This window comes from Silene latifolia, chromosome 7 (assembly GCF_048544455.1).
Source record: "Silene latifolia isolate original U9 population chromosome 7, ASM4854445v1, whole genome shotgun sequence".
Classification (NCBI taxonomy): Eukaryota; Viridiplantae; Streptophyta; class Magnoliopsida; order Caryophyllales; family Caryophyllaceae; genus Silene; species Silene latifolia.
Genome location: NC_133532.1, coordinates 126,775,067 through 126,797,792, shown reverse-complemented (window position 1 = coordinate 126,797,792; position 22,726 = coordinate 126,775,067). Strand labels below are relative to the sequence as shown.

Below are 22,726 nucleotides of genomic sequence, written 5' to 3'. Positions count from 1 at the left end.
AGACTATTTCTGAAGTTGTCAATAGTTAACAGGTACGAGTACTTCGTAAGTTTATACTCCATAGTCCATATAACTCTTCTTCTTTTTAAAGAATTACTCCCTCCGTCCCGGTCATTTGTTGTCCTTTTCCATTTTGAGGTGTCTCAATCATTTGTTGTCCTTTCTATTTTAAGATTGAATTTGATCATTCCCACTCAATTTATTCCACTTGTCATTTAATCATTGGCCCCCTCCCATTTCCTTGGTCTTTGTGCCAAAACCAAAGGACAACAAATGACCGGGACGGAGGGAGTATAAAATTTTGTTTAGACTTGCTGCTTCGTTGATATACAACATTAACTTATCATATTTACCTGTACATATTAAAGGGTGGGATTGTGTGACACTTGCTGGAATGACAAATATTAACACAAAGGCCAACTGGTGTTATATCCACCGCATCAAGCAAGAACCCTTCAAAAGAGTTGTTAAACACGATGATGGTGTAGCTTATTATAAGGATAATATTTATCTTTGTAAATATGGAAGTTACAAATGCTAAAATGCAATTTTTTTAACGTTAGATGTTATTCTTATGTATATTCCAGGTAAACTTTGTGGCGGTTTCAAACTTTCAACGGCGCCTCGGATCACCTTTAAGCCTCATATTTCCAAGGAGGTTGAATTGATCGCGATCGGAATTCTTGGCAAACAAGAACATGTAACATACTTTTTCAATATACTATTAAAATTGAGGTTTTAAGTACGTTATTATACATTCTAATTCTTACACGATGGTTAGTAAAATGGCGTGAAAGATTACATACATGAAGAGCTTACGGTCTTTATCGGCCTAGAATTTGTTTTCAAGATCATGATGATCATGAAAAGACACCTATTTTAAACAAACAAATTCGTAGCTAGAGGGAAAGACACCTATTTTAAACAATTAGGTTAGTTGTACTATAGTCCATTAAAAATGTGAAAATTACAAAGGTGATATGACAAGTTTTGAATGCTTTGAACTAATGCATAAATGGTCTTTGGCGTCTAATCTGAGCCCTGGAAATCAGAAAGAAGTGTTGGTGTCGCGTTTATTCCAGTTAAAATAAACTTTTCAATAAACGCGATAGACTATCAACTTTTCAATTTCTGTCATCAAAAGTCATATCATTGTAAAGTGGAGAAAAATTAGTAGCATACTCACCTTTTATTATTATGTCATCGGTTTTATTCGACAATAAAAAATTTCAATGTCAACACTAATCTTTATTTTCGGTTTTATTATGTAAGTTTTATGTTATGGAAAGGTAATGAGTAAATAAGGTGTTATGGAAAATATACTTTATCCATCTTAATCACGGACAAAATGATTTGCAATGTTAAGGGGCAAATGTTAATATGCCTCAATAAACAAAAGAAAAGTGATCAAAAAGATTATTATTTGGCGACTTGAAAGGCGAATTAATGGGTGATCCTGATCGAAGGGTGATCCTGATCAAAGAGGGGTCGCGACGGGTGAGTAATGATGGGGGTGGGGAGTCGCGTAGGGTTACGGGAAGGGTTAGGGGTCGCTCACGGGGTGGGTCCGACAATATGGTTATGCTAGAATGACGGTGGGGGGGTGTAGGGGATGGTGGAGGTAAAAGGGGTAGGATAGTTGAAGGACGTATGATATGGATTGCAGGGAGTGGTTAGTTGTGGGAAGTTGTGGTCTGAGGTATGTTGGGTGCGGTTACCACTGTGATAGAGGGTCTATTGTTTGTGAGTCTCGAGGTAATTGATCTGCGATGGTGAACGCTGCTTCGAGAAGTCCAGGATATGGTAGGCGGGAGAGGAAAGAAGAGAGAAGGTAGAGAATTGAGAGAACAACAAATAAGTGCGGTAATATGATAAAAAGCGTACAACAATCAGTAAAATTAAATGTATATTATTCTCAGAAAAAAAAAATTAAATGTATATTGCGTAAATAAATAGGTTTTGAAATCTACAATAATTTTATATCCACTTTTCAAATTTCACCTCTCATATGTTAAACGGTCGAGGAAAAAAAACGTATCATACTTCGAATAAAATTAAGCAACATAAACCTATCAAAAATGTAAGGATAGACAAACAAAAGTTTCTAAAATTTAGTAATTTACTAAATAAAAAAAATACTTAAGTTTTTACTTTTAATAATACTTTTTGTTGCCACCCGTGCATTGCACGGGTTCAAAACTAGTTTAATATTAAAACGGATACCTCTGTCTGAAAAATAGCTTGTCTATCAACCTCATGTAACTTGCACAAAAATTTTAAAGTTAGAATTAAAATTTATTTTAATTTTTGTTTTCGTGATAAGGTTACAACTTACCAGGGCGACTACAAAATTCTCCTTTACAACTGTTGTCCATTCTGGTTCTCAGTATAAGAATGATCTTTATTAACAAGAGTCGAAATTACCCGTTATTTTAGGGTTAGGTAGGATGGCAAAATTAAAGGCCCAATACTCTTATAGGTTAGCATAGTTAGGTTGGAAAATTGTAGAATCTCCTATATTTTAGGAGATAGAAGATGACTTATAATTAGGCTCGAGAAAAGCTCGTTTATAAGATCTGTTTTACACATGAATATTCACTAAGAGCATGTTTTGGCTAACTTGGGAAAAATGAGTTTTTGTTTTTCAAACTTAATTTTTAAGTGTTTTTCAAAAATAAAAACATTAAATTGATACTTCTATTTTTATGGGTGAAAAGTTAATTTTTTTAGTTTTTGAGATTTTTTTTTTCAACTTTTAAATAATGATGTTTTTTTTTTTGTCCTGATTTTCGCAGTACACATTTTACTCAACTCAGTACAATGTTGACAATTATACCCCTTTCATTTCTTCCTCCATTTTCCCTCTCTAACTTCTCTCTATTGTATTCTCTCTAATTTCAAACCTTCATCCTCCTCTAATTTTACAAATCCATTATTTCAAACCTTTCATTCCCCTATGATTTCAAGCCTTACTAGATTGCAGGCGGTGTAACACTCTATACTACATTACTAAATTATTACATACGACATACGGCATACGACATACTGACATACATATAAACTATTTATGCCCAATCAAACCGAATTTTGTAATTGTTTTAATTTATGCTTTACGCATTTACGCTGCACTGCATAGTACAATTGCACTAATGCCCTCTTGCCGCCCAGTGTACTACATCATTTCTTTGCTATTTTGATTTTTTTTTTTTAACTGTACTACATATATAGATGCCTTTGAACGGAATCCGGTGACCACCGATAGTCCTTATCGCGGGCGACATCCGACTACATCAATATCCCCATCATCCCACCAATTACCAATAATTAATTCGAACATAAATCCTAATTAAAAAAAATAAAAACCTATAACAAAGAGTCGATGTGTCAATTTGATTATTAGTAACGGATTAGTGAATAATTTGACAAAGGTTGAAGATTGTCAAGGATGTAACAATAGAGAGAAGGTAGAGAGAATTAGGTTGATATTTTTTAGTCAAGGGTAGATAAATGGAAAGTTTGATGTAAAATGTACTGAGATGAGTAAAAAGTGTACTGCGAAAATAAATTACTTTTTTTTTTTTTTTTACCAAAGAGTACTTTTAAATCCAAAAATACTTATAAAAGCATTCCTTTCTAACCATTCCTTTCTAACGGTTTTTCCCGCCATTCCAAAAATATCAGCATTCTCTCATCTTCTACGCCGCGCATTCTCAACTGCAAATCTCAAACACCTTTACAATGAGAATAACATCGCAAAGCTCGTCCACAGCTTCAAACAGAACACCCAAAATGTCGCTTTTCGTCGTAAAGCATCCTATTATGAGTTCGTAGTTCAGCAATTAACCATGGCTTAACATGTCGGATTAATCAAAAAAAAAAAAAAAATCCTCGATGATCGAAAGAAGTATGTGGAGACCAGTAACGAAGGTTTTAATGTTTGATTAATTGCCGTGTATGGTAAATCTTGGTTGTTTAATATTGCACACCAACTGTTCGATGAAATGCCTGAACTAAAATCTGAGAGAACTGTGAAATCGTTTAATGCCCTTTTGGGGGCGTGTGTTAGTTGTAAGGAATTTGATAAAGTTAACGGGTTTTTCCGGGAATTGCCCAAGAAGCTTGGGATTAAGCCGGATGTTGTGTCGTATAATACTGTGATTAATGCCCTTTTGGGTTGGTGGGTTTTTGTAGTAACGGGGTGTATCTTGAGCAAGCGAAAAGCGGGTATTTTGTAATGGTGAAAACCAATTGTGAACCAGACATTGCGAATTTTGCTACATTGTTGCCATATGCTTGTAGCAATGGTGATTATCAGTTTGTTGCTCGGTTATGTAGGAGGTTGTTTCACCGTTTACGTTAAGGGATGTAAGCATGGTTCAAAGGGTGATTGATGGTTTGATGAAGCAGTCGAACGTGACTGAAGCTGAGTTCTTACCGCGGCTTGGTAGAGATAGTAAGGTTTCTTGTTTGTTCAAGCCTGTTTTAGACAAGTGATGTTTCTTAAGTAAATCTATGTTTTCACTTGATAAAAACGTGCCTTTTGCTACATTGTCCCGTTCTTTTTAGAAGATATTTATTCTGCTCATATTGCTAAACTGTTTCTCGTGATGATAGATTTTAGTGGACAGAGTTGTAGAGTCAGTGACTCAGTGTGACACTACCATTTTTTTGCTTCTGAATGCATCACTGTGTTAAATTTTCATTTTCGGGTGAATCATGGGAGAAATAGTAACAACCTTAGGAACTACTAACTCCTATGTCCTTTTAATTAGAAATTACTCCGTACTATTCATGATGCATATAATAAAATAGGATCGGAGTTTTAAGTGACAGGAGGTCAGGGAACACAGCAAAGCAATATCTCACAGCTTCTTCGTAATCAAGTCTACAGATGGTAATACTTATTGGTCTATATTGTACTCGGCTACCAGGTCTGCAAATTACCTCCACAAACACATCATAGCTTTGCAGCGCAATGGTAGGTTATGCTGTGCTGTGTATCTGCTGTTTCACAATGTGTCGGATATATTTTTTTGGATGAAATGTGACACAAATAATGCAGTGGTCTGAGCTTAGAAAAATTGATATGTTGGTTGGTTTCTATGAAATATTTTGGACTGAAGCAACTAACTCATGATAGTTTATCAACTGTTGGCCAATCGCAGTTAGAGTCGAATTCTTTATCAGGTTTTGAGTTTACTATTTACGGAGCCTAGTTTGTTCTTATATTATTATACTAATCCGATTCATGTAATTATGTGCATTACAAACTGAAGCTAGTAATGTGGATCCTTGTTTGCTGGTTACGCTTGAGTTGGAATGTCATCTGAACTGCTCCTTGACTCCTCTCCTAATCACTTAATTATGCATTACTTCCTTGATAATAATAAGCAATATCTTAACGACTTTCTGAACGGATTATAATTATTCTTGTCATATTTATACTATGTTAAATCCTTTTGTGCCTTTGATTCCTCATACTGCAAACTGAAGCACTTTAAGAGATTAATTAATTTTGTATAACAAAATGAAGATACTGTAATTCAATCTCATTGACTTCCTTTTTCAACTTATGTTCGTAAAATATTTTGCAGACTGAGGTCAGTAACTATTTTATTACTATAGTTTTCCCTACAGAATGTTGAACTTGCTCTTATAGGGGATAGAAAAACTACTGATAGAGAAAGATTGAATCTTGATTTTAGCTGACTGTTGTCCGCTCACTTACTAGCAATGACATCATGTGTTTCTCTAGGTTTGGAAGTTGATGGCTTTCGTTGTAGTCATACATCACTGGGATCATCCTTGCTAAATTAAGAACGGCTTCTTTGAAGTGTGCAGAAAATGGAGAAGACTGGCACGATTCATTGAGACACTTCCATGCATCTGAGATCATTGTATGAACATGTTCACGTGCACTTTCAGTTGAGCTACCTTTGTGTTCGTTCACGTAGCAAGCTACATATGACCCATCATGTCCATTCTGGTTCTCATCCTGTACAAGAATGAACTCCATTAACAGGTGAATATCTTAGCCTTCTTTATATTATGAGTACTTTGTATGATTTTTGACTGTTTTCTTAACTCGTTATCACACAGCCTAAATATTTACGGATTAAGTTTCTCTCTACTTTTTTTGTTTTACTGCCTCCACCATGTTAATTTTTTTCTTAATTGTCATAAAATATGAGGTATCGGATGGTAATCTCATCTTTAGATTTTGATAGGTTTGCATATATCTAACCCTCCTCAATAAAAGACGACTATGAACCCTTTTGAAGCATTGTAGTGTTGATATATTCGATTCAACCATACCTCGGTCAGATAATTGGTGTTAAATGACGAGCATATTACTAAACATTGGCCATTATGAAAATTATTTGTCATTAGTTGAAGTGAGCTTAGCAGAAATGAAATTTTGGGATAGCAACATTTCTTCTTCAGGTTTGCCTTTTTTTGACAGATAAATAGTGAGACGTGATAAACCGCTGCATTAACATGCCACCGTGTCTTAGTTCACTATGTACGTGAGCATTGCCGTCATTGCGACTGTTACTACAATTTGATACCTTGATATCAGCCACCCATGATGCTCAAATAACATATTGACCAAATTTCAAGATGGTGTGGGAATAAACTCAATAAAGGTAAAAATAGACGCACCTTAGCACTCCCTAAATCATCCCAAAGACGAAATATAGTAGCTGTAAAAGATACAGTTTCTACATGGCTGTTCAGTAGACCTTTGCCTCCTTTGTTTCCTCCTTCACCCAAGAGCAAGAAGAGGTATGCACATACAATACCAACTCCACAACTAATAATTCCATTCTTCAGATACTCATAAGTTGAAGGCGTGTATCTGGAGGAAAACCACTTTGCTTCCACTAGGAATGCGTTGAATAAATCCTTCCACTGCATAAAGTTATACAAGACTCAACTATGGATTAGTATTCAGGCATATAAGTAATCATGGTTTAATTACTCCAGCAATTAAGATTTCATCGACGTACCACTTTCTGAAGAAACTCTTTAGGATTCCATCCATGCATATCATAGGTTTTGTGGCTGGTCTCGTTGATTAGCTCATAAAGGTTTTTGAGGCAGACTCTCATGTAGCTGGGCAATCCTGTGACATTATCATATTCCCATCTATTAACAGCTTCAGTGAAGAGAATGAGCTCATCGAGTGTTCCATACAGATCAAAAATGTCGTCGATGATATAAATAAATGATATTGCTTTCGTGAGTTCTATCCTCTGTTCTGCCATATCTGGACCTGGCAGACAAGCCACGGACCACATATGCCATTTCCCTGGTTGGTTTCTCGCAAACTCCAATTCCTCGGTTAGTCGAAGTCCTTTCCACCATCTAATAATCATCAACAATAACATACATAAGCTACTGTGTATGCCAAGTAGTCTCTTGTTAGGCATTTTACACTAAGATATATCCTAATACTCTTACTAAAGAACTTTCCGTACCTACTTTCATAAGGGCAATAGAGTGAATAACATGTTTTACAAGTATGAAGATTTTGGTAATTGCTTAAGGCTATTCAAAGAGTCCACCTTCGAAAAACTTACCTTGAAACTTGAGTTATTTCTCTTTGGTGGTTGATCTGAGCCATGTTGATGTCAATTGCAGCCAGATATTGCATCTCTTTTATCCAATTGTTTTCATTACTTAAGTCATGAAGTGACTTTATTTTGATCTCGAAATTTTGAAGGAAGTCCAAGGCCATAAATCTTGGCAAGCTTTTATGATATGGATTGCTTAGTGTGTTTTCGATAATGTAGCTCTTAGTTGGTTCAATTTTTTTCATTTTCCGTAGGAGATTCGCACTAAATTCACCAGCATCATCAAGTATATGATCCCCTGGAACACGCATTTGAAATGCTTCATATAAACTCATTAGTCCTTTACTGTCCTTTTCTAGTTCTTGCTTGAAGTTTCCATCCTTGTCCTTGATTTTGCTGAAGCAGTCTGTTCGAGCAAATATGTTTAAAATCAAAGCAATCTTGAGAATATCAATCGAATAAAACTTATTAATTGTTTGGTTTTGGAATGAAATAAAGCAGAACAACATTGTGCATTTAGCGGTATGCAATTTTAGTACTGCAAGGTCTGCTGACCTTCAGCTCAGATGTATGGCTGCATTTTCCCGACCCTTCTTAGCTTGTCATGGGCAGGATCCTTGTACAGTACTTTGGTAATATTGTTGTTTCACACTTTCACATAAGTCTTAATAGTGAAGTAACAATCAGTTCAACATAGGGTTAGAATTGTGTATATTTGAATCCCTCCCCCTCTGTAGGCGAGAGCCTTTGAGGCAATAAGGGTAATAATGCTATTGGTGGTGTTGCACAGTTATGTTGCGCGGACTTGGTTAGAAGTATCCGACACGGGTGCGTGTTCAAGTATCGGATTCGGCTATTGTATGAAAATAATTCATGTTTTTGGTCGAAAATGAAATGTCCGAGTGTCCTACCCATGTCCGAGTGTCAAGTTTCCGTTACGGATACGCGAGCTAATATTGAAGAGTCCGAGCAACATAGTTGCACAGTTCAATCGTATTACCATGCAAGCATACAAAATATGTAGTTAGTGTTTGGAAATGCCTGTACTAGCATTAGGTAAATAACCTTCAGACACATTGTATCCATGTTGTCTCAAGAGACGAAAGGCGAGGGCAGTATCATGAAGATCATGGTCTACTTCCTCTGTGCACCATCTTTCAGAATGCCTTCTTAGTGCACCATCGATCTCATTCTGAAAGTAGTAGTGAAGACCTAACCGTTGGATGGCATCGATCATGACTAAATCTTCTACATGGCAACGTTTTAATGAATTGTTTAGCATTATTTCCTTGATTCTCTGAACCCTCTCCTGAAGATGATGATTTTGCTGAAAAGGCAAAAAATATATACTATTCAATGGAATAGAGGAAGCATGATAAAAGTAGAATAGTAGATGAATATACCTCAATTGTGACGAGGGTTTCGTCATTGACAGAACTCTGCTTCACTCTAGACAAAATATTTGTTGTTTTACCCTTCTTAATAATAATAATGTTATTGTTCTTACTAGGGTAGATAGTTGCAGTATGTCGCGTCATAAATCTTGGTTCTTTCCCAAGGGTCATCCCACAAATTTCTGTCTCCTTAGGAGAGATAATAAGTTTGAAGGAAGAGATTATTGCCATGTTGTACTTTCTGACCTTGGTAGAGATTAATGTTTGTTTTCTCAATGACTATACAAGGCTGAGTACTGCTGCTATTTATAATGTGTTTTACGGAGTCGATTACACAGCAATTTGCAGCTTAAGGTAAGTTTGGCAATTCGTGTTCATTTTATGTCAAGTCAGTCTCTTATCAGTTTCAGTTCCGGTTTATAAGTTATAACTGATCGGAATTTTGACAGATATTTTTGAGCTATGATATTTTGCTGAATCGCGCCAGAAGCTGATTAATCTATTGATTAAATTTGTTTCAGGTTTGGGTCAAATCATCCATCATGCCGAACAGTCGAACATGGAACTACTAATTGCCAGAAAGTAGTATGGTTACATTCATAGAAGAAGCACCAAACAACCAAATGGGATTGTTTACTCTTAAAACTAAACTTGCACAAAACTGTTCAGTCATCTGCCTTCCTAATGACGTAACAGGTGAATGTTAACACCTAATTTCTGCCAGTTTTTCATAGTTGTAGCATTTTTTCAGCTGGTAAATTAATCTCCCTGTCTCATGCTTTTGTTATCTTTTTTGTGGCATATTTGTTAGAAGTATTTTAATTAAAGGTAAACAAACGATTCAGACGTAAGAAATAATTCTAAACTCTTTGTATCTCCTTACAAGGAGATCTGATTATTATGCTTAAGATTTTCTGATTTTTTTTTATTTTCCTTTTCTACTACAGTCGGGTAGAACCACAATGACAACATAACGCTCCACGAGTTTTAAACATGGTTGCATTCAAAGGAAACTGAACTTGAGATTTATTAACTTTTTATAACAAAGTGGAGACACTGTAATTCAACCTTATTGACTTCCTATTTATTCCTATGGTTTTTCCAACAGAATGCTGAACTTGCTCCTATTGGGCATAGAAAAACTACTGACAGAAAGATTGATTTTTGATTTTAGCTGACTGTTGTTTGCTCACTAATTAGCAATGACTTCATGTATTCTCTAGGGGCTTGAAGCCGGCGGTTTTTGTCGTAGTTATACATCACGGCACCATCCTCGCTGCATTGAGGATGGCCTTTTTAAAGTATGCGGAAAATGGAGAAGATGACTGGCACGTCTCGTTGACACACTTCCATGTGTCTGAGATCATTGTATGAACATGTTCTCGTGCACTCTCAGTCGAGATACCTTTGTGTTCGTTCACGTAACAAGCTACGTACGTATTACCCGTCTTATCCATTCTGGTTCTCATCCTGTACAACAATGAACGTCATCAACAGGTAAAACTTCATCCTGTGTACAACAATGAACTTCATCATCCTTTAAAACTTTCTCTTAGCGTTCGTTAGTACATTACAAATTCTTTAAACCAAAGTTGATCGCTGCGGTGGTGGCAATTGGCGACTACTTGCAGAGTTGCAGGCACGGTGGCAATGGAATTTAGAAATCAGCCCTTTTTTTTTAATATTGATTAGATCTAAAATCAGTTAGTTTTAGACTTTTAGATCCAAGTATTATCATTTTTTTTTTTGGAAATTGGTTCTCTTTTAATTTGAATATGGCTAGCTATGTTGGTACCCTTGAACGTATAATTCGTTTAGGCTATTGCTCTTTCACATACATGAGAAAACTCTTTAGAGGAATAGTTAAAAAGATGATGTATAATTAATTAATAAAAACATGATGTATTTTATTCAGTTTGAGAATTAAGTTGCACAATGGACTTAATTGGTAAGAGTTTGATTAATTTTTGAGAAGAATAGAAGAAAAGATAACTTTTTAATGCAAAAATTATTGAGAAAAGTGAATGCTTAGTAAAACATGTATATGAAAGAGATTATATTTTGTATGTTGTTGTCGTTTGGAAATTGCTAACTATTAATTCTTTCTTTAAAAAATATAGGTTGTGCCTGGGGGGGCTAGATTTCGTCGGGCCCGGATCAAGGTCTAGGTGATTTGGACCCGTCGGATCTTGGTCAAGTATAGGCAACGCGGATCTGAATTTGGATCTTACTAGACCCGGCCCAATTTTGGCCCGTTACTATACCTAAAGACTACAGTGCAACTTATGGTAAGTTCAGTAGGACTATAAGGACAGCAAACCGCTCATTCGTGAGTTTAAACACAGTTGCATTCCAAAAAAATCTGAACGCAAGTTTTTTTTTTACTTCTTTTTGGTAGAAAAGGACTCACAATGGCGACTTTGTTGCTGGTGGGGTTAAAAATCAAATTCCCGAGTTTCCCCACTTCACGACTTTGTCAAATATGTTAGTTGACAGTGCGTTTTTCTTCAGACGATTGTTTCTCGTCTGAAATAAGACGGGCAACATATCATCATTTTACAATAAAATGTTGTTATTTTCTGATAACATGTTACCATTATTTTTCACATCATTTTCAGGGTAAAAAGTGACACCCCTAATCATAACAGTTTGTGGATTAAATGGTTACATTTTCTTAAAAAATGGCAACATTTTATCCGGCTTATTTCAGACGAGCTGTTTTCCCGTCTGAAATAAGAATTTGCGGTTAGTTGATAATATGTACTGATTAAACTAAATTAACAACTCTTTAAGAGTGAATATATGAAGTAGTAATCAAGGATTGTATATATCTTTAAATCATCTCATGTTCTTATCCGTGTTTCAGGTTAAATGCTCTTATTTTCTCAGCCTGATCTGAGCTTCGATTTGACCAGTTTTAGCAAGTGATGTTTTCTTGCTCTGGTCTGAGATGGTGGAATAACTGTTCAGGTTCGAACCTCTAGCTCAAGAAAATTTATGTTTAATTTTTATGTCATTGTATAGATAGATATATTGTACTCGGTTTCTAGGTAAATGAACGGTTCTTTGCTTTAGATTTTGACCCCGAAAACAACCTTCTGGCACATCTCATAAATGATTGAAAAAACGTACCAATTAATCAATTTATTTAAAATACCATAAAAGTTTCATCAAATTAGCACAAAGTTTTGCCCAACATTAGTAAATGTAAAGTGAGGCCTTGGGAAGAGAGGTGAGAGGAGCAACATCACTTACAATAGCAAATTTAAGAAATTCTTGATCTGACTCTAGAACCTCCATTTCCGTCTCATTAAGTATCACCCATGCTTTGATTCGATGACCACTTGTATGAATCAACAGAATGTAGTCTTTAAAGAAAGAGCTAGGCCTACCACCCGAAAATCCGATCCAAACAGGAGCTCCTGACACGAAATCCAACTGATCGAATCCCCTCAAACTAGTAAAGAAGTATGATTTAGACATGTCCTTAAGTTCGCACGCTGCCTCGACATGTCCCCTCAAAAGTTTGAATTCTTGTAGTTTCTTAAGTTCGCACGCTGCCTCGACATGTCCTTTACCGCGGAACTTTTTTACTTATTTAGCCATTCACTGTCCCTGGTCTTGGTCAATGCTTGTCGCAATGATATGACTAGTTCACAAAGTTTCGGGGGGCGTGCCTCCTTCGTCGTTGTTGGAGTCAGTGAATGCATGTGTTACAAACTTCCCGAAAGCTGTTGGGGTAACTTCGGACGGAGGTGAGGCCGTATGTTGACTGAATGGATGAAGGTTGGAACCATCTCTTGTCCTACAATGCAGCTAACATACTTATCCTTTCTCTTTCAATATTTTTGGAATTTTCTTTTTAACATTTGTGTCTTTTTTTTTTTTTTTCCGGATGAGCCACGAGGGCAGGAGAAAATAGGCGAGGGGGAATTCGAATCTAAAACCATTGTACGATAAACCTCCATCCTAATCAATAGGCTAAGACAACTTCGGTAACTTTTGTTTTTCAATAAAGAGAATATCTATTACTTGCAATTCGTGAGCTGGATGATTGAATAGTAGCAGCAGCAGCACGGATTAGATTCGAGTAGGATTAGAAACAACGTTGCTGCGACACTTAGCTTGCAATCTGGAAATGCTAGCAGGAGTAAACACAAACATTTTAACAATGCGCTCACTACTCCCATCCTCAACTGGCTGTAGCACCGGGCGAATACCCGACTGCGACAACACATAGTGACACTTAAAGGAAATAAGAGAGCTATGAGCTCGTGCAATGACAAGGGAAACTCCTTTGTCATTGCAATTAATAGTCGATTCTTGGGGCATTACCCTTCTGGCAAGAGGGTAAGATAATGCCATTGGCGTGCTATACTCAGAAAACGAGAGAAGTTGGTCGAAAAGGGAGAGTTGATAGGATTTGAGATGTGGGGGTGTTGATTTTGATGGTTTGACCATTTCCTTTGATATTGTTTCCATTTCAATTTCCATGGCTGAAGCTGATAATTAAGTGTGGGGGTGGACTAAGGATGGATGTTCTACTCAATCCCTATCCAATACTTTGTACTTATCATTATATACAGGGAAAAGAGAATCTTACAAATGAGATATCGTCACCCGGTGATACGGGGTTCGGTACCGTCATACTTGAATTATGAATCAAATGTTTGCTGATAAATAACACAATTCCAATTAAGCCTGAGAGAGTAGAGTATGCTACCTTTTTGAAATTGTTGGTATTTTGGTTCTTAAGACAATATGTTCACCGCGGGAAAATTCTTCGGATGCTTATTGTGATTTAAGAGTATAATTGCAAGGTTTAATATTTGATCTAGTAATTTAAAAGGTGGTTTAACGAGCCCGTTATACACATTTAATTTGATGAGATATGAATAACTTTTAAACCTTGAAAAATGATATTTAGACATTTAGCAGGATAATCGATATTATTTAGACGGTTGGCTTGGCTAATGACAGAGAGACTGAGCTGTACTTTTAGCTGATGTCTGTTTGCTCACTAATTAGCAATGATTTCATGTGTTTCTCTAGGCTTGGAAGCTGATGGCTTTTGTCGTAGCTATACATCACCGGTACCATCCTCGCTGAATTGAGGACGGCCTCTTTATAGTATGCCGAAAAATGAGAGGATGATTGGCACGTCTCGTTGAGACATTTCCACGCGTCTGAGATCATTGTATGAACATGTTCTCGTGCACTCTCAGTCGAGCTACCTTTGTGTTCGTTCACGTAGCAAGCTATGTATGATCCGTCGTATCCATTCTGGTTCTCATCCTGTACAACAATGAACTTGATCAACAGGTGAGTATCTTAGCCATCGTTATTACATTACGAATACTTTAAACCAAAATTGATTGGTGCGAGTGGGAAGAGCTTTTCTCTATTAAACAAGTGGTCAGGAGACGCACCTTAGCACTCCCTAGATCATCCCAAAGACGAAAAATAGTAGCCACTAAAGATCCAACTTCTATATGGCTGTTCAAGAGACCTTGGCCTTTCTTGTTTCCTCCTTCACCCAAGAGCAAGAAGAGGTATGCAAATACAATACCAACTCCACAACTAACTTTTCCATTCTTCAGATACTCGTCAGTTGAAGGCGTGTGTCCGGAGGCAAACCACTTTGCTTCCACCAGAAATGCATTGAATAGATCTTTCCACTGCATGAAGTTAAAACAAGATTCAACTACAGGTCAGTGTTCGCTCTTATCATAGACGTAGTACGAAAATGTAAGTTTTCATCGACGTACCACTATCTGAAGAAACCCTGTAGGATTCCATTCATGAATATCATAGGCTTTTTCGCTGATCTCGTTGATTAGCTCATAGAGGTTTTTGAGGCAGAGTCTCATGTAGTTGGGCAATCCTGTGACATTATCATATTCCCATCTATTAACAGCTTCAGTGAACAGAATGAGCTCGTCAAGTGTTCCATACAAATCAAAAATGTCGTCGATGATATAAACAAATGCTATGGCTTTTGTGAGCTCTACCCTCTGCTCTGCCATATCTGGACTTGGCAGACAAGCCAAGGACCACATATGCCATTTCGCTGGCTGGTTTCTCGCACTCTTCAATTCCTCAGTCAGTCGAAGTCCTTTCCACCATCTAATAATCATCGACAATAACATACATAAGCTACTCTGTATGCCAAATAATTTCTTGTAAGGACTTTTATGCTAAGATATACTGTACTGTACCCGGAAACTCTTACTGAAGCACTTTTCAGTACCTACCTTCATAGGGGTATTTGAGTGAATTACATGTTTTACAATTATTCAAATTTGTTAATTGCTTTAAGCTATTCGAAGGGTTTTGCTTCGAAAAACTTACGTTGAAACTTGAGTTGTTTCTCTCTGGTGGTTGGTCTGAGCCATTTTGATGTCAATTGCAGCCAGATATTGAATCTCTTTCAACCAACTGCTTTCATCACTTAAGTTATGAAGTGAGTTCATTGAGATCTCGAAATTCTGAAGGAAGTCCGAGGCCATAAATCTTGGTAAGCTTGTATGATATGGATTGCTAAGTGTGTTTTCAATAATAGAGCCCTTAGATGGTTCATTATTCTCCATTTTCCGTAGGAGATGCCCGCCGAATTCACCAATATCATCTAGTATATCGTCCCCTGGAACACCAACATGATACGCTTCATATAAACTCATTAGTCCTTTACTGTCTTTTCTCAGTTCTTGCTTGAAGTTCCCATCCTTGTCTTTGAATTTGCTAAAGCAGTCTGTTCAATCAAACAGGTAGAGTATAGAATATTAAATGATGTAGTTACTCTTCAGAAATGCAACTACTGATTGTGTATACTGTATAGCATCAGGTAATTTACCTGCAGAGACATCGTATCCATGTTGTCTCAAGAGGCGAAAGCGAAGGGCAGTATCATGAAGATCACGGTCTCCTTCAACTGAGCCACATATTTCATAATGCCTTGTTAATGCATCACTGATCTCGTTCTGAAAATAGTATTGAAGACCTAACCGTTGGATGGCATCGATCATGACCAAGTCTTCTGCATGGTAACATTTTATTTCTGTGTGTGTTATCATTTCTTCCCTTATCCTCTGAACCCTCTTCTGAAGCTTTTGATTTAGCTGAAATAAAGAACCGAAAACTGCAATAATTTACGTATTCCATTTTGGTATGCAAACTATTGGTTGCGACAAGAAAGTACAGTGTTTTAAGCATCCATTATATCACAGAAGTAGAAGAATATACCTGAACTGTGATGTGGGGTTCAGCATTGACAGAACAACTCTGCTGCAGTTTAGGCAGATTATTTATGTTTTCACCCTTGTTAATACTAATGCTCTGGTTAGTACTAGCACAGATAGTTACAGTATTTTGTGTCGTAAATCTAGATTCTCTCCTCACCGTCATCATCCTAGAAATTTGTGTTTCCTTAGGATAGCAGATGATAGATTTGAAGGAAGAGATTATTGCCATGTTTTGCATTCTGACCTTTGTGAATAATCAAGTTCTTGGAGATTAACTCTTTGTTATTTTGTTTGAATACAAGGCCGAGTACCGCGCTATATATAAGGGTATTTTGAAGAGGTGATTCCACACCAAGATACTAAATCGACAACTCTGGCGGAGCCCAGATTTGAACTTAACAAATTTCAACTGCGGAGAACAGGTATTGATAATAAGGTTTAAGTATGAAAATTATAAATTTTCAATCATCCAACGAGGACGAGTGCCCCCCACTAGGCCCCCTCTTGTCAGTTCCAGTCAGGGGCGTCTTGAAATAAATGGAGGCCTGGTGCGCCGCAAAAAAATGAGGCCACAAATATGAAGTACAAGTGTACTAAACTTTAATATTTGTATCGAATTTCATCAATAAAGCTTATAAATCCGTTGTTTAAAACCGGAGGCCGGATTCCTCCGCCCGTGGTTGCACGGAATCTTAGACACCCCTGGTTCCAGTTGCGGTCAAAGTATGTGTTATACTTGTCAAGACACACTGTGCTGATTAAATAGCACGTTTTCATTATTGAGAAGAAAACCGCACGAAATGTTAACACTTAAAACTGTATTCCGACCTATCTCATGTAAACGGTACAAAAAATTTCATAGTCGTACAAAGATTTAAACTTGGCGGGCGTGGAAAATTTCAACTTGGGAGAATATGTAATCTATAACTAGTAGACCTGTACTCGTGCCGGGCTGGCCGGGGGCGGGCCGGGCTTTACAAGTCAGGCCCGTGCCAGGCCAAGGAGAAGGGGCGGAGTTGGCCGGGCTGGGCTGGGATATGCTTGATCCGGGCCAAGACCCGAGGCGGTCAATGGCGGGTCGGGCTAGTGGGCCTGACCTTTTTATTTTGCTAAAATGGCGGGCCAAGCCCGGGCCGGGCTGGAATTTCAGGACCCGGGCCAGGCTAGGGTTAACAACGGGCTAAGGCCGCGATGGGACAGGCCAAGTTGCATAAAATAACGGGTCAAGGCCGGTCGGGTCAGTCCGTGCTGATGATCAGCTCTACGTATAAGGTAAACGTGAAAAAAAGTTGAAAATTCTTCTTCATTTTTATGTTAAGTCTCTCTCAGTTTCCGTTGCGTTCAAAGTATGTGTCTCAGTTTCGGTTGCGTTCAAAGGATGTGTTATTGTAGACCCGTACTGTGTACTTATAAATACTGCAGCACGTTTCCATTTATCTATAAATACTATTAAAAGGCTACCTTAAAATGTCCAATTAAGTCCACGTAGACAATGCCACGTAGGATAAAAAAAGCCACGCAGACATTTGAAGCCCACCTCAGCCGCATAACCCAAATGCTACACACACATTTATACCCAATTACCCCGTCTCTTATCATCGATGTTCCTACCGACAACGACAATCCCCTTTTTCCGCTCATTTTGTTAACCGACATTAATTTATTATTACATGACATTAATTTAATTCATTTATCTATAAATTAATTTAGTTCACTTATCTATAATATTAAAAGATATTATCTATATTCTTAAATGATTTTTGTATATTAAGTATATAGTTTTCCCAAATTTATGTAAACCTAGAAATTTACATCAAAATTTCATAATTTATAGTTAATATTGATATTTTAATTGAAATTTTTGTGATAAAACATGTTAATAAAATTTATAATTTATAATTAAAATTGAAATTGAAATTTTTATAATAAAACATGTTAATAAATTAATTAAAACTCTTCATATTACTTACCACCCACCATTTTTATTAACATTTTTTCCTATTTAATTCATTTTTTTAATTTAACATGGAAATAATTGATTAAAACTCTTCATAATACTTAACACCCACCAAATTAATTAAAAATTTTTCCTATTTAATTAATTTTTATAATATAATATGTTAATAAATTGATTAAAACTCTTTATATTACTTAACAGTTAACACCCATAATTTTCATTAACATTTTTTTCCTATTTAATTCACCTCTTGAGTTTCTCGGCAATCAATTATCTATTAAATAATACCACAAAATAAATTAAAAATAAAATTAAAATATTGGAATTTATGGTTGTATAATGGCTATAAAACCTATAATAGTTTCTATCTATAAAATCTTATTAAAAGGCTAACTTAAAAAATGTGACATTGCAAGTTTAATTGTGACGTGACAACTTTTAATGTGACATGGTAAAAAAAAGTGATATGGATTACCAATTTAATAAAATTAAAAAATATAAGGTAAAAAAAGTTAAAAAATATAAGGTATAAACACAAAAAAATAAAAGAAAAAAAAATGTAAACCATTGATCTCCTCTCATAATTTTTTTTATTTATTTACCTTATTTATTTAACCATTATTTCCTTTATTTAATGAAATGACCTTTTAATTTTCCTTTCATGATTACTATATATACTCCGTATTTATGTACCATATTTTTTTATTTTTCTTTCATTCATAAAATTTTGAGAGAATTTGTAATAGAATTTTTCATATATATAACTATTATATTCACCCTAATTTTCAATTTTATTCAAAAAATAGCACCTAAAGTATACATAGAAAAGTAAACTAATTGTTTCGTTTTTTATTTTTCTTATGTTTTTTATTAATTTGTGTGTTTGTATTAATATTGCAGGAGAATGAATTTCCAACTTTATTCAAAAAATTGGTAGGTAAGGTATAGCTAAAGAACTAAATTAATTATTTCGCCTTTTATTTTTATTATGTTTTGAATTAATTAGAATCTTATTAGTTACTTTTTTGTGTTTATATTAATATTGCAGGAGAATGAATTTTCAACTTTATTCAAAAAATTGGTAGGTAAACTATACAATGAGAACTAAATTAACTGTTTCACTTTTTATTTTTATTATGTTTTGAATTAATTAGAATTTTATTAGTAATTTTTTTGTGTGTGTTTGTATTAATATTATAGGAAGATGGCATACTCACATATCAATAACAATGCACGAGATTCGAAATAATGGCTATGGATCTTCTTTACAGATTTTTTTCTTGGTTTGGATGACTCTTTCATTTTTGTCAGTTTTTCATTTTTCTACAATGGTGTATTAGAAATATCGAATGGTAGCAAAAATCTTTAATAAGTTGTTGATGACATGTTGTTGCATTATTGTCCTTCACTCTTTCCTACACTTTAGTCTCCTTTGTAACACTTATGTTCTATTTTTACTTTGTCAAACAAAGTTACAAATCAAATTACTTAGCCAAATTACGATACACATGTCAATTTGATCTTATCATAGTGTTATAATATGCATAAATGGTAATTAGTTAGAAATCGATTCTTATCCTCCAATTCATTGTTTCAATTCCAATGTGTAATTAGTTTTACTCATCTTATACTAATAATAATAATTATTATTATTAGAGTTCGCCTATAAAGTTTTGATCCTTATTTTACTCTCTTACTTTTTGTCCCAAACCTAATCTTATATATACTACGGAGTATATTATTATAACACAAAATGTGATATTTTAAATATATGTAAACTTTCCTTGAAATTATTTGGAATAGTGTTAAAGTTGCTCACATAAAAGTTCACGACCGTTTCTTTGCAAGATAAACATAGGGCCAAGTACTTTAAAATGCACCAAAACGACAATAAAAACAGTATCTTCATTCAAGAATAAAGAGGCAAAATGCAATGTTTGTTGGTGAAAAAAACCATTCATATTCTATAATCTTTAAGCCAAAACAATGGTTAAATAATAAAGAGACAATTGAAGAATCACTAATTAAAGAGACAATTGAGGAACTATTAATTGAACAGGCAATTGAAGAATCATTAACAACTCAAATGAGAAAATTAAGAGTCATTGATTTTCTTTCTATAAAATCTCATCAAAATACCAATTCATATTGTCTTATTTGATACCAGGTTGTCGAAATCAACGTTACCCGTCCTTTGAAAACAAGGGACGACAATGGAGCGCAATTTCATGTTCCAATACTCCTATGGCGTCAAGATTGTCCATAAGACCAGAAGTACCCGAAAATTCAATATGACGGATTGTGTCCTCGCTTCAAAACAACCAAGCTATTCACATTACCATCCAGAATCAAAAATTTGGAGTGTATTAAACTTTTGTTTTAAAATACCGGTCCCTCAGTCGTGTTAATTTATTTATCTTTTTTTTTTTTTAATTATTTATGAGTGGTTTTTTAATTAAAATTAAACAAATGATTGAGAGAGGGGGGACTACTCTATATAAGTTATTCACAAATTAAACACTTAAACACAGTCAATTATTAACGATCCCGTGATTTTTACGGGCTCCAAAACTAGTTGGAAATAAGAAGGAACAAAATGTGATTGTTAGTTAGTTGGCTAATTCACATTTGATACGAGATATTCATATTAAGCATATTAAGCTTATGACGCTTCAAATATGCTCATATTAGATGAAGAAGAGAAAAGCATAATGTATAGGCAAAAACAAAATATTTGTCCTATATATGTGATGATATTTGACTAGTCATATCATATATTATATTAAAGCAGAAACCATCTCGCCACGTGTCATCAACGGATGGCTTCGCCACATGTCATAAGCATGTATTTTCAGTTTTAAATTGTTATTTTAATCCACTTTCCCATAATAACTAAAACATTAAATTTGTTAAAGGTATATACGATTGCCATATTTGAAAGGCCTTCCACCAATTCAATGCATTTAATACAAAAATCAAACTTTCCAATTTTATTCAAATCATTCATTAATTATTTACGTCTTATAGAATTAACAATGATTATAGTAGTCCTCTAACTAAAATGTTGACTATTTTAATGGGAAAGAATCAGTCACATATTATTTTTTCACTCACATAATTATAGTTCCGTTTTTAAAATTTGATTTAAAACAATCCTTTCTCATATAAAATCATTTAAAAAATAGGAGAAAATCATTGATAGAATATTTTTTTCAGTTTAACCCAAACCTTGCCATATACATCCCAATAACATAATATCTACATGCTAAAATCTCGGCCAAAATAATTCTGATTATACACATTATTTATATTCAGTCTCTAAATAACTTGGTCAATAAAGTGAAATATTTTTTTTAAAAATTTTATAATAGGTGAAATGAGAATTTGCACTACTACATACAATATATGCTGTCCGAATCATTATAAACTCTGATATCCCGAGGTTGAAGATTTTCGCATAAAATCTATTATTATAATCCCCTATTTCACAAGTTTTGATTTTCATTTTCATGTGTTTTGTATCTTAGAACCCGCGCCTTTGACAGAAGCATCTGACTTCGTAAGGATAACTCAGATATCAAGCGAGACAACGACCTTATCAAGCCGGACTTATTCAAGACTATTTCTGAAGTTGTCAATAGTTAACAGGTACGAGTACTTCGTAAGTTTATACTCCATAGTCCATATAACTCTTCTTCTTTTTAAAGAATTACTCCCTCTGTCCCGGTCATTTGTTGTCCTTTTCTATTTTGGGGTGTCTCAATCATTTGTTGTCCTTTCTATTTTAAGATTGAATTTGATCATTCCCACTCAATTTATTCCACTTGTCATTTAATCATTGGCCCCCTCCCATTTCCTTGGTCTTTGTGCCAAAACCAAAGGACAACAAATGACCGGGACGGAGGGAGTATAAAATTTTGTTTAGACTTGCTGCTTCGTTGATATACAACATTAACTTATCATATTTACCTGTACATATTAAAGGGTGGGATTGTGTGACACTTGCTGGAATGACAAATATTAACACAAAGGCCAACTGGTGTTATATCCACCGCATCAAGCAAGAACCCTTCAAAAGAGTTGTTAAACACGATGATGGTGTAGCTTATTATAAGGATAATATTTATCTTTGTAAATATGGAAGTTACAAATGCTAAAATGCAATTTTTTTAACGTTAGATGTTATTCTTATGTATATTCCAGGTAAACTTTGTGGCGGTTTCAAACTTTCAACGGCGCCTCAGATCACACTGTTTAAGCCTCATATTTCCAAGGAGGTTGAATTGACTGCGACTGGAATTCTTGGCAAACAAGAACATGTAACATACTTTTTCAATATACTATTAAAATTGAGGTTTTAAGTACGTTATTATACATTCTAATTCTTACACGATGGTTAGTAAAATGGCGTGAAAGATTACATACATGAAGAGCTTACGGTCTTTATCGGCCTAGAATTTGTTTTCAAGACAGATGATCATGAAACTGTAGCTAGAGGGAAAGACACCTATTTTAAACAATTAGGTTAGTTGTACTATAGTCCATTAAAAATGTGAA

At 35.1% G+C, this 22,726-nt stretch overlaps 2 protein-coding genes and 2 long non-coding RNA genes across 5 annotated transcripts in view; 2 read left to right on the top strand and 2 right to left on the bottom strand.

The window, feature by feature from the left end:
• Nucleotides 1-5,534: 5,534 nt before the first annotated feature.
• On the bottom strand, nucleotides 5,535-9,246 carry LOC141593051 ((3S,6E)-nerolidol synthase 1-like). The gene is made up of 6 exons (XM_074414000.1): nucleotides 8,981-9,246; nucleotides 8,643-8,904; nucleotides 7,584-7,983; nucleotides 7,011-7,368; nucleotides 6,664-6,912; nucleotides 5,535-5,995 (listed from the first exon to the last, which is right to left on the bottom strand). Exons 1-6 carry the CDS (start codon nucleotides 9,200-9,202, stop codon nucleotides 5,702-5,704), a joined length of 1,785 nt encoding a protein of 594 aa, XP_074270101.1. The 5' UTR covers nucleotides 9,203-9,246; the 3' UTR covers nucleotides 5,535-5,701.
• Nucleotides 5,934-22,726, top strand: part of LOC141593058 (uncharacterized) — a 30,821-nt gene continuing 14,028 nt past the window's right edge. The window contains exons 1-5 of the long non-coding RNA XR_012521279.1: nucleotides 5,934-6,022; nucleotides 9,493-9,667; nucleotides 10,195-10,468; nucleotides 11,092-11,259; nucleotides 11,838-11,941. This is a non-coding gene — a long non-coding RNA (uncharacterized LOC141593058). The remainder of the gene's footprint in view (nucleotides 6,023-9,492; nucleotides 9,668-10,194; nucleotides 10,469-11,091; nucleotides 11,260-11,837; nucleotides 11,942-22,726) is intronic.
• On the bottom strand, nucleotides 13,322-16,534 carry LOC141593049 ((3S,6E)-nerolidol synthase 1-like). The gene is made up of 6 exons (XM_074413998.1): nucleotides 16,214-16,534; nucleotides 15,825-16,089; nucleotides 15,323-15,722; nucleotides 14,740-15,097; nucleotides 14,401-14,649; nucleotides 13,322-14,266 (listed from the first exon to the last, which is right to left on the bottom strand). Exons 1-6 carry the CDS (start codon nucleotides 16,448-16,450, stop codon nucleotides 13,970-13,972), a joined length of 1,806 nt encoding a protein of 601 aa, XP_074270099.1. The 5' UTR covers nucleotides 16,451-16,534; the 3' UTR covers nucleotides 13,322-13,969.
• LOC141593056 (uncharacterized) lies at nucleotides 14,202-22,495 on the top strand. 2 transcript variants are annotated; one of them, XR_012521276.1, is made up of 7 exons: nucleotides 14,202-14,293; nucleotides 14,572-14,681; nucleotides 15,384-15,488; nucleotides 15,810-16,014; nucleotides 16,515-16,634; nucleotides 21,697-21,817; nucleotides 22,373-22,495. It is a non-coding gene; the product is annotated as an uncharacterized LOC141593056 (long non-coding RNA). The 2 variants fall into 2 exon arrangements; XR_012521277.1 differs by lacking the exons at nucleotides 14,202-14,293; nucleotides 14,572-14,681 and adding an exon at nucleotides 15,059-15,073 and having other exon boundaries at nucleotides 22,373-22,387.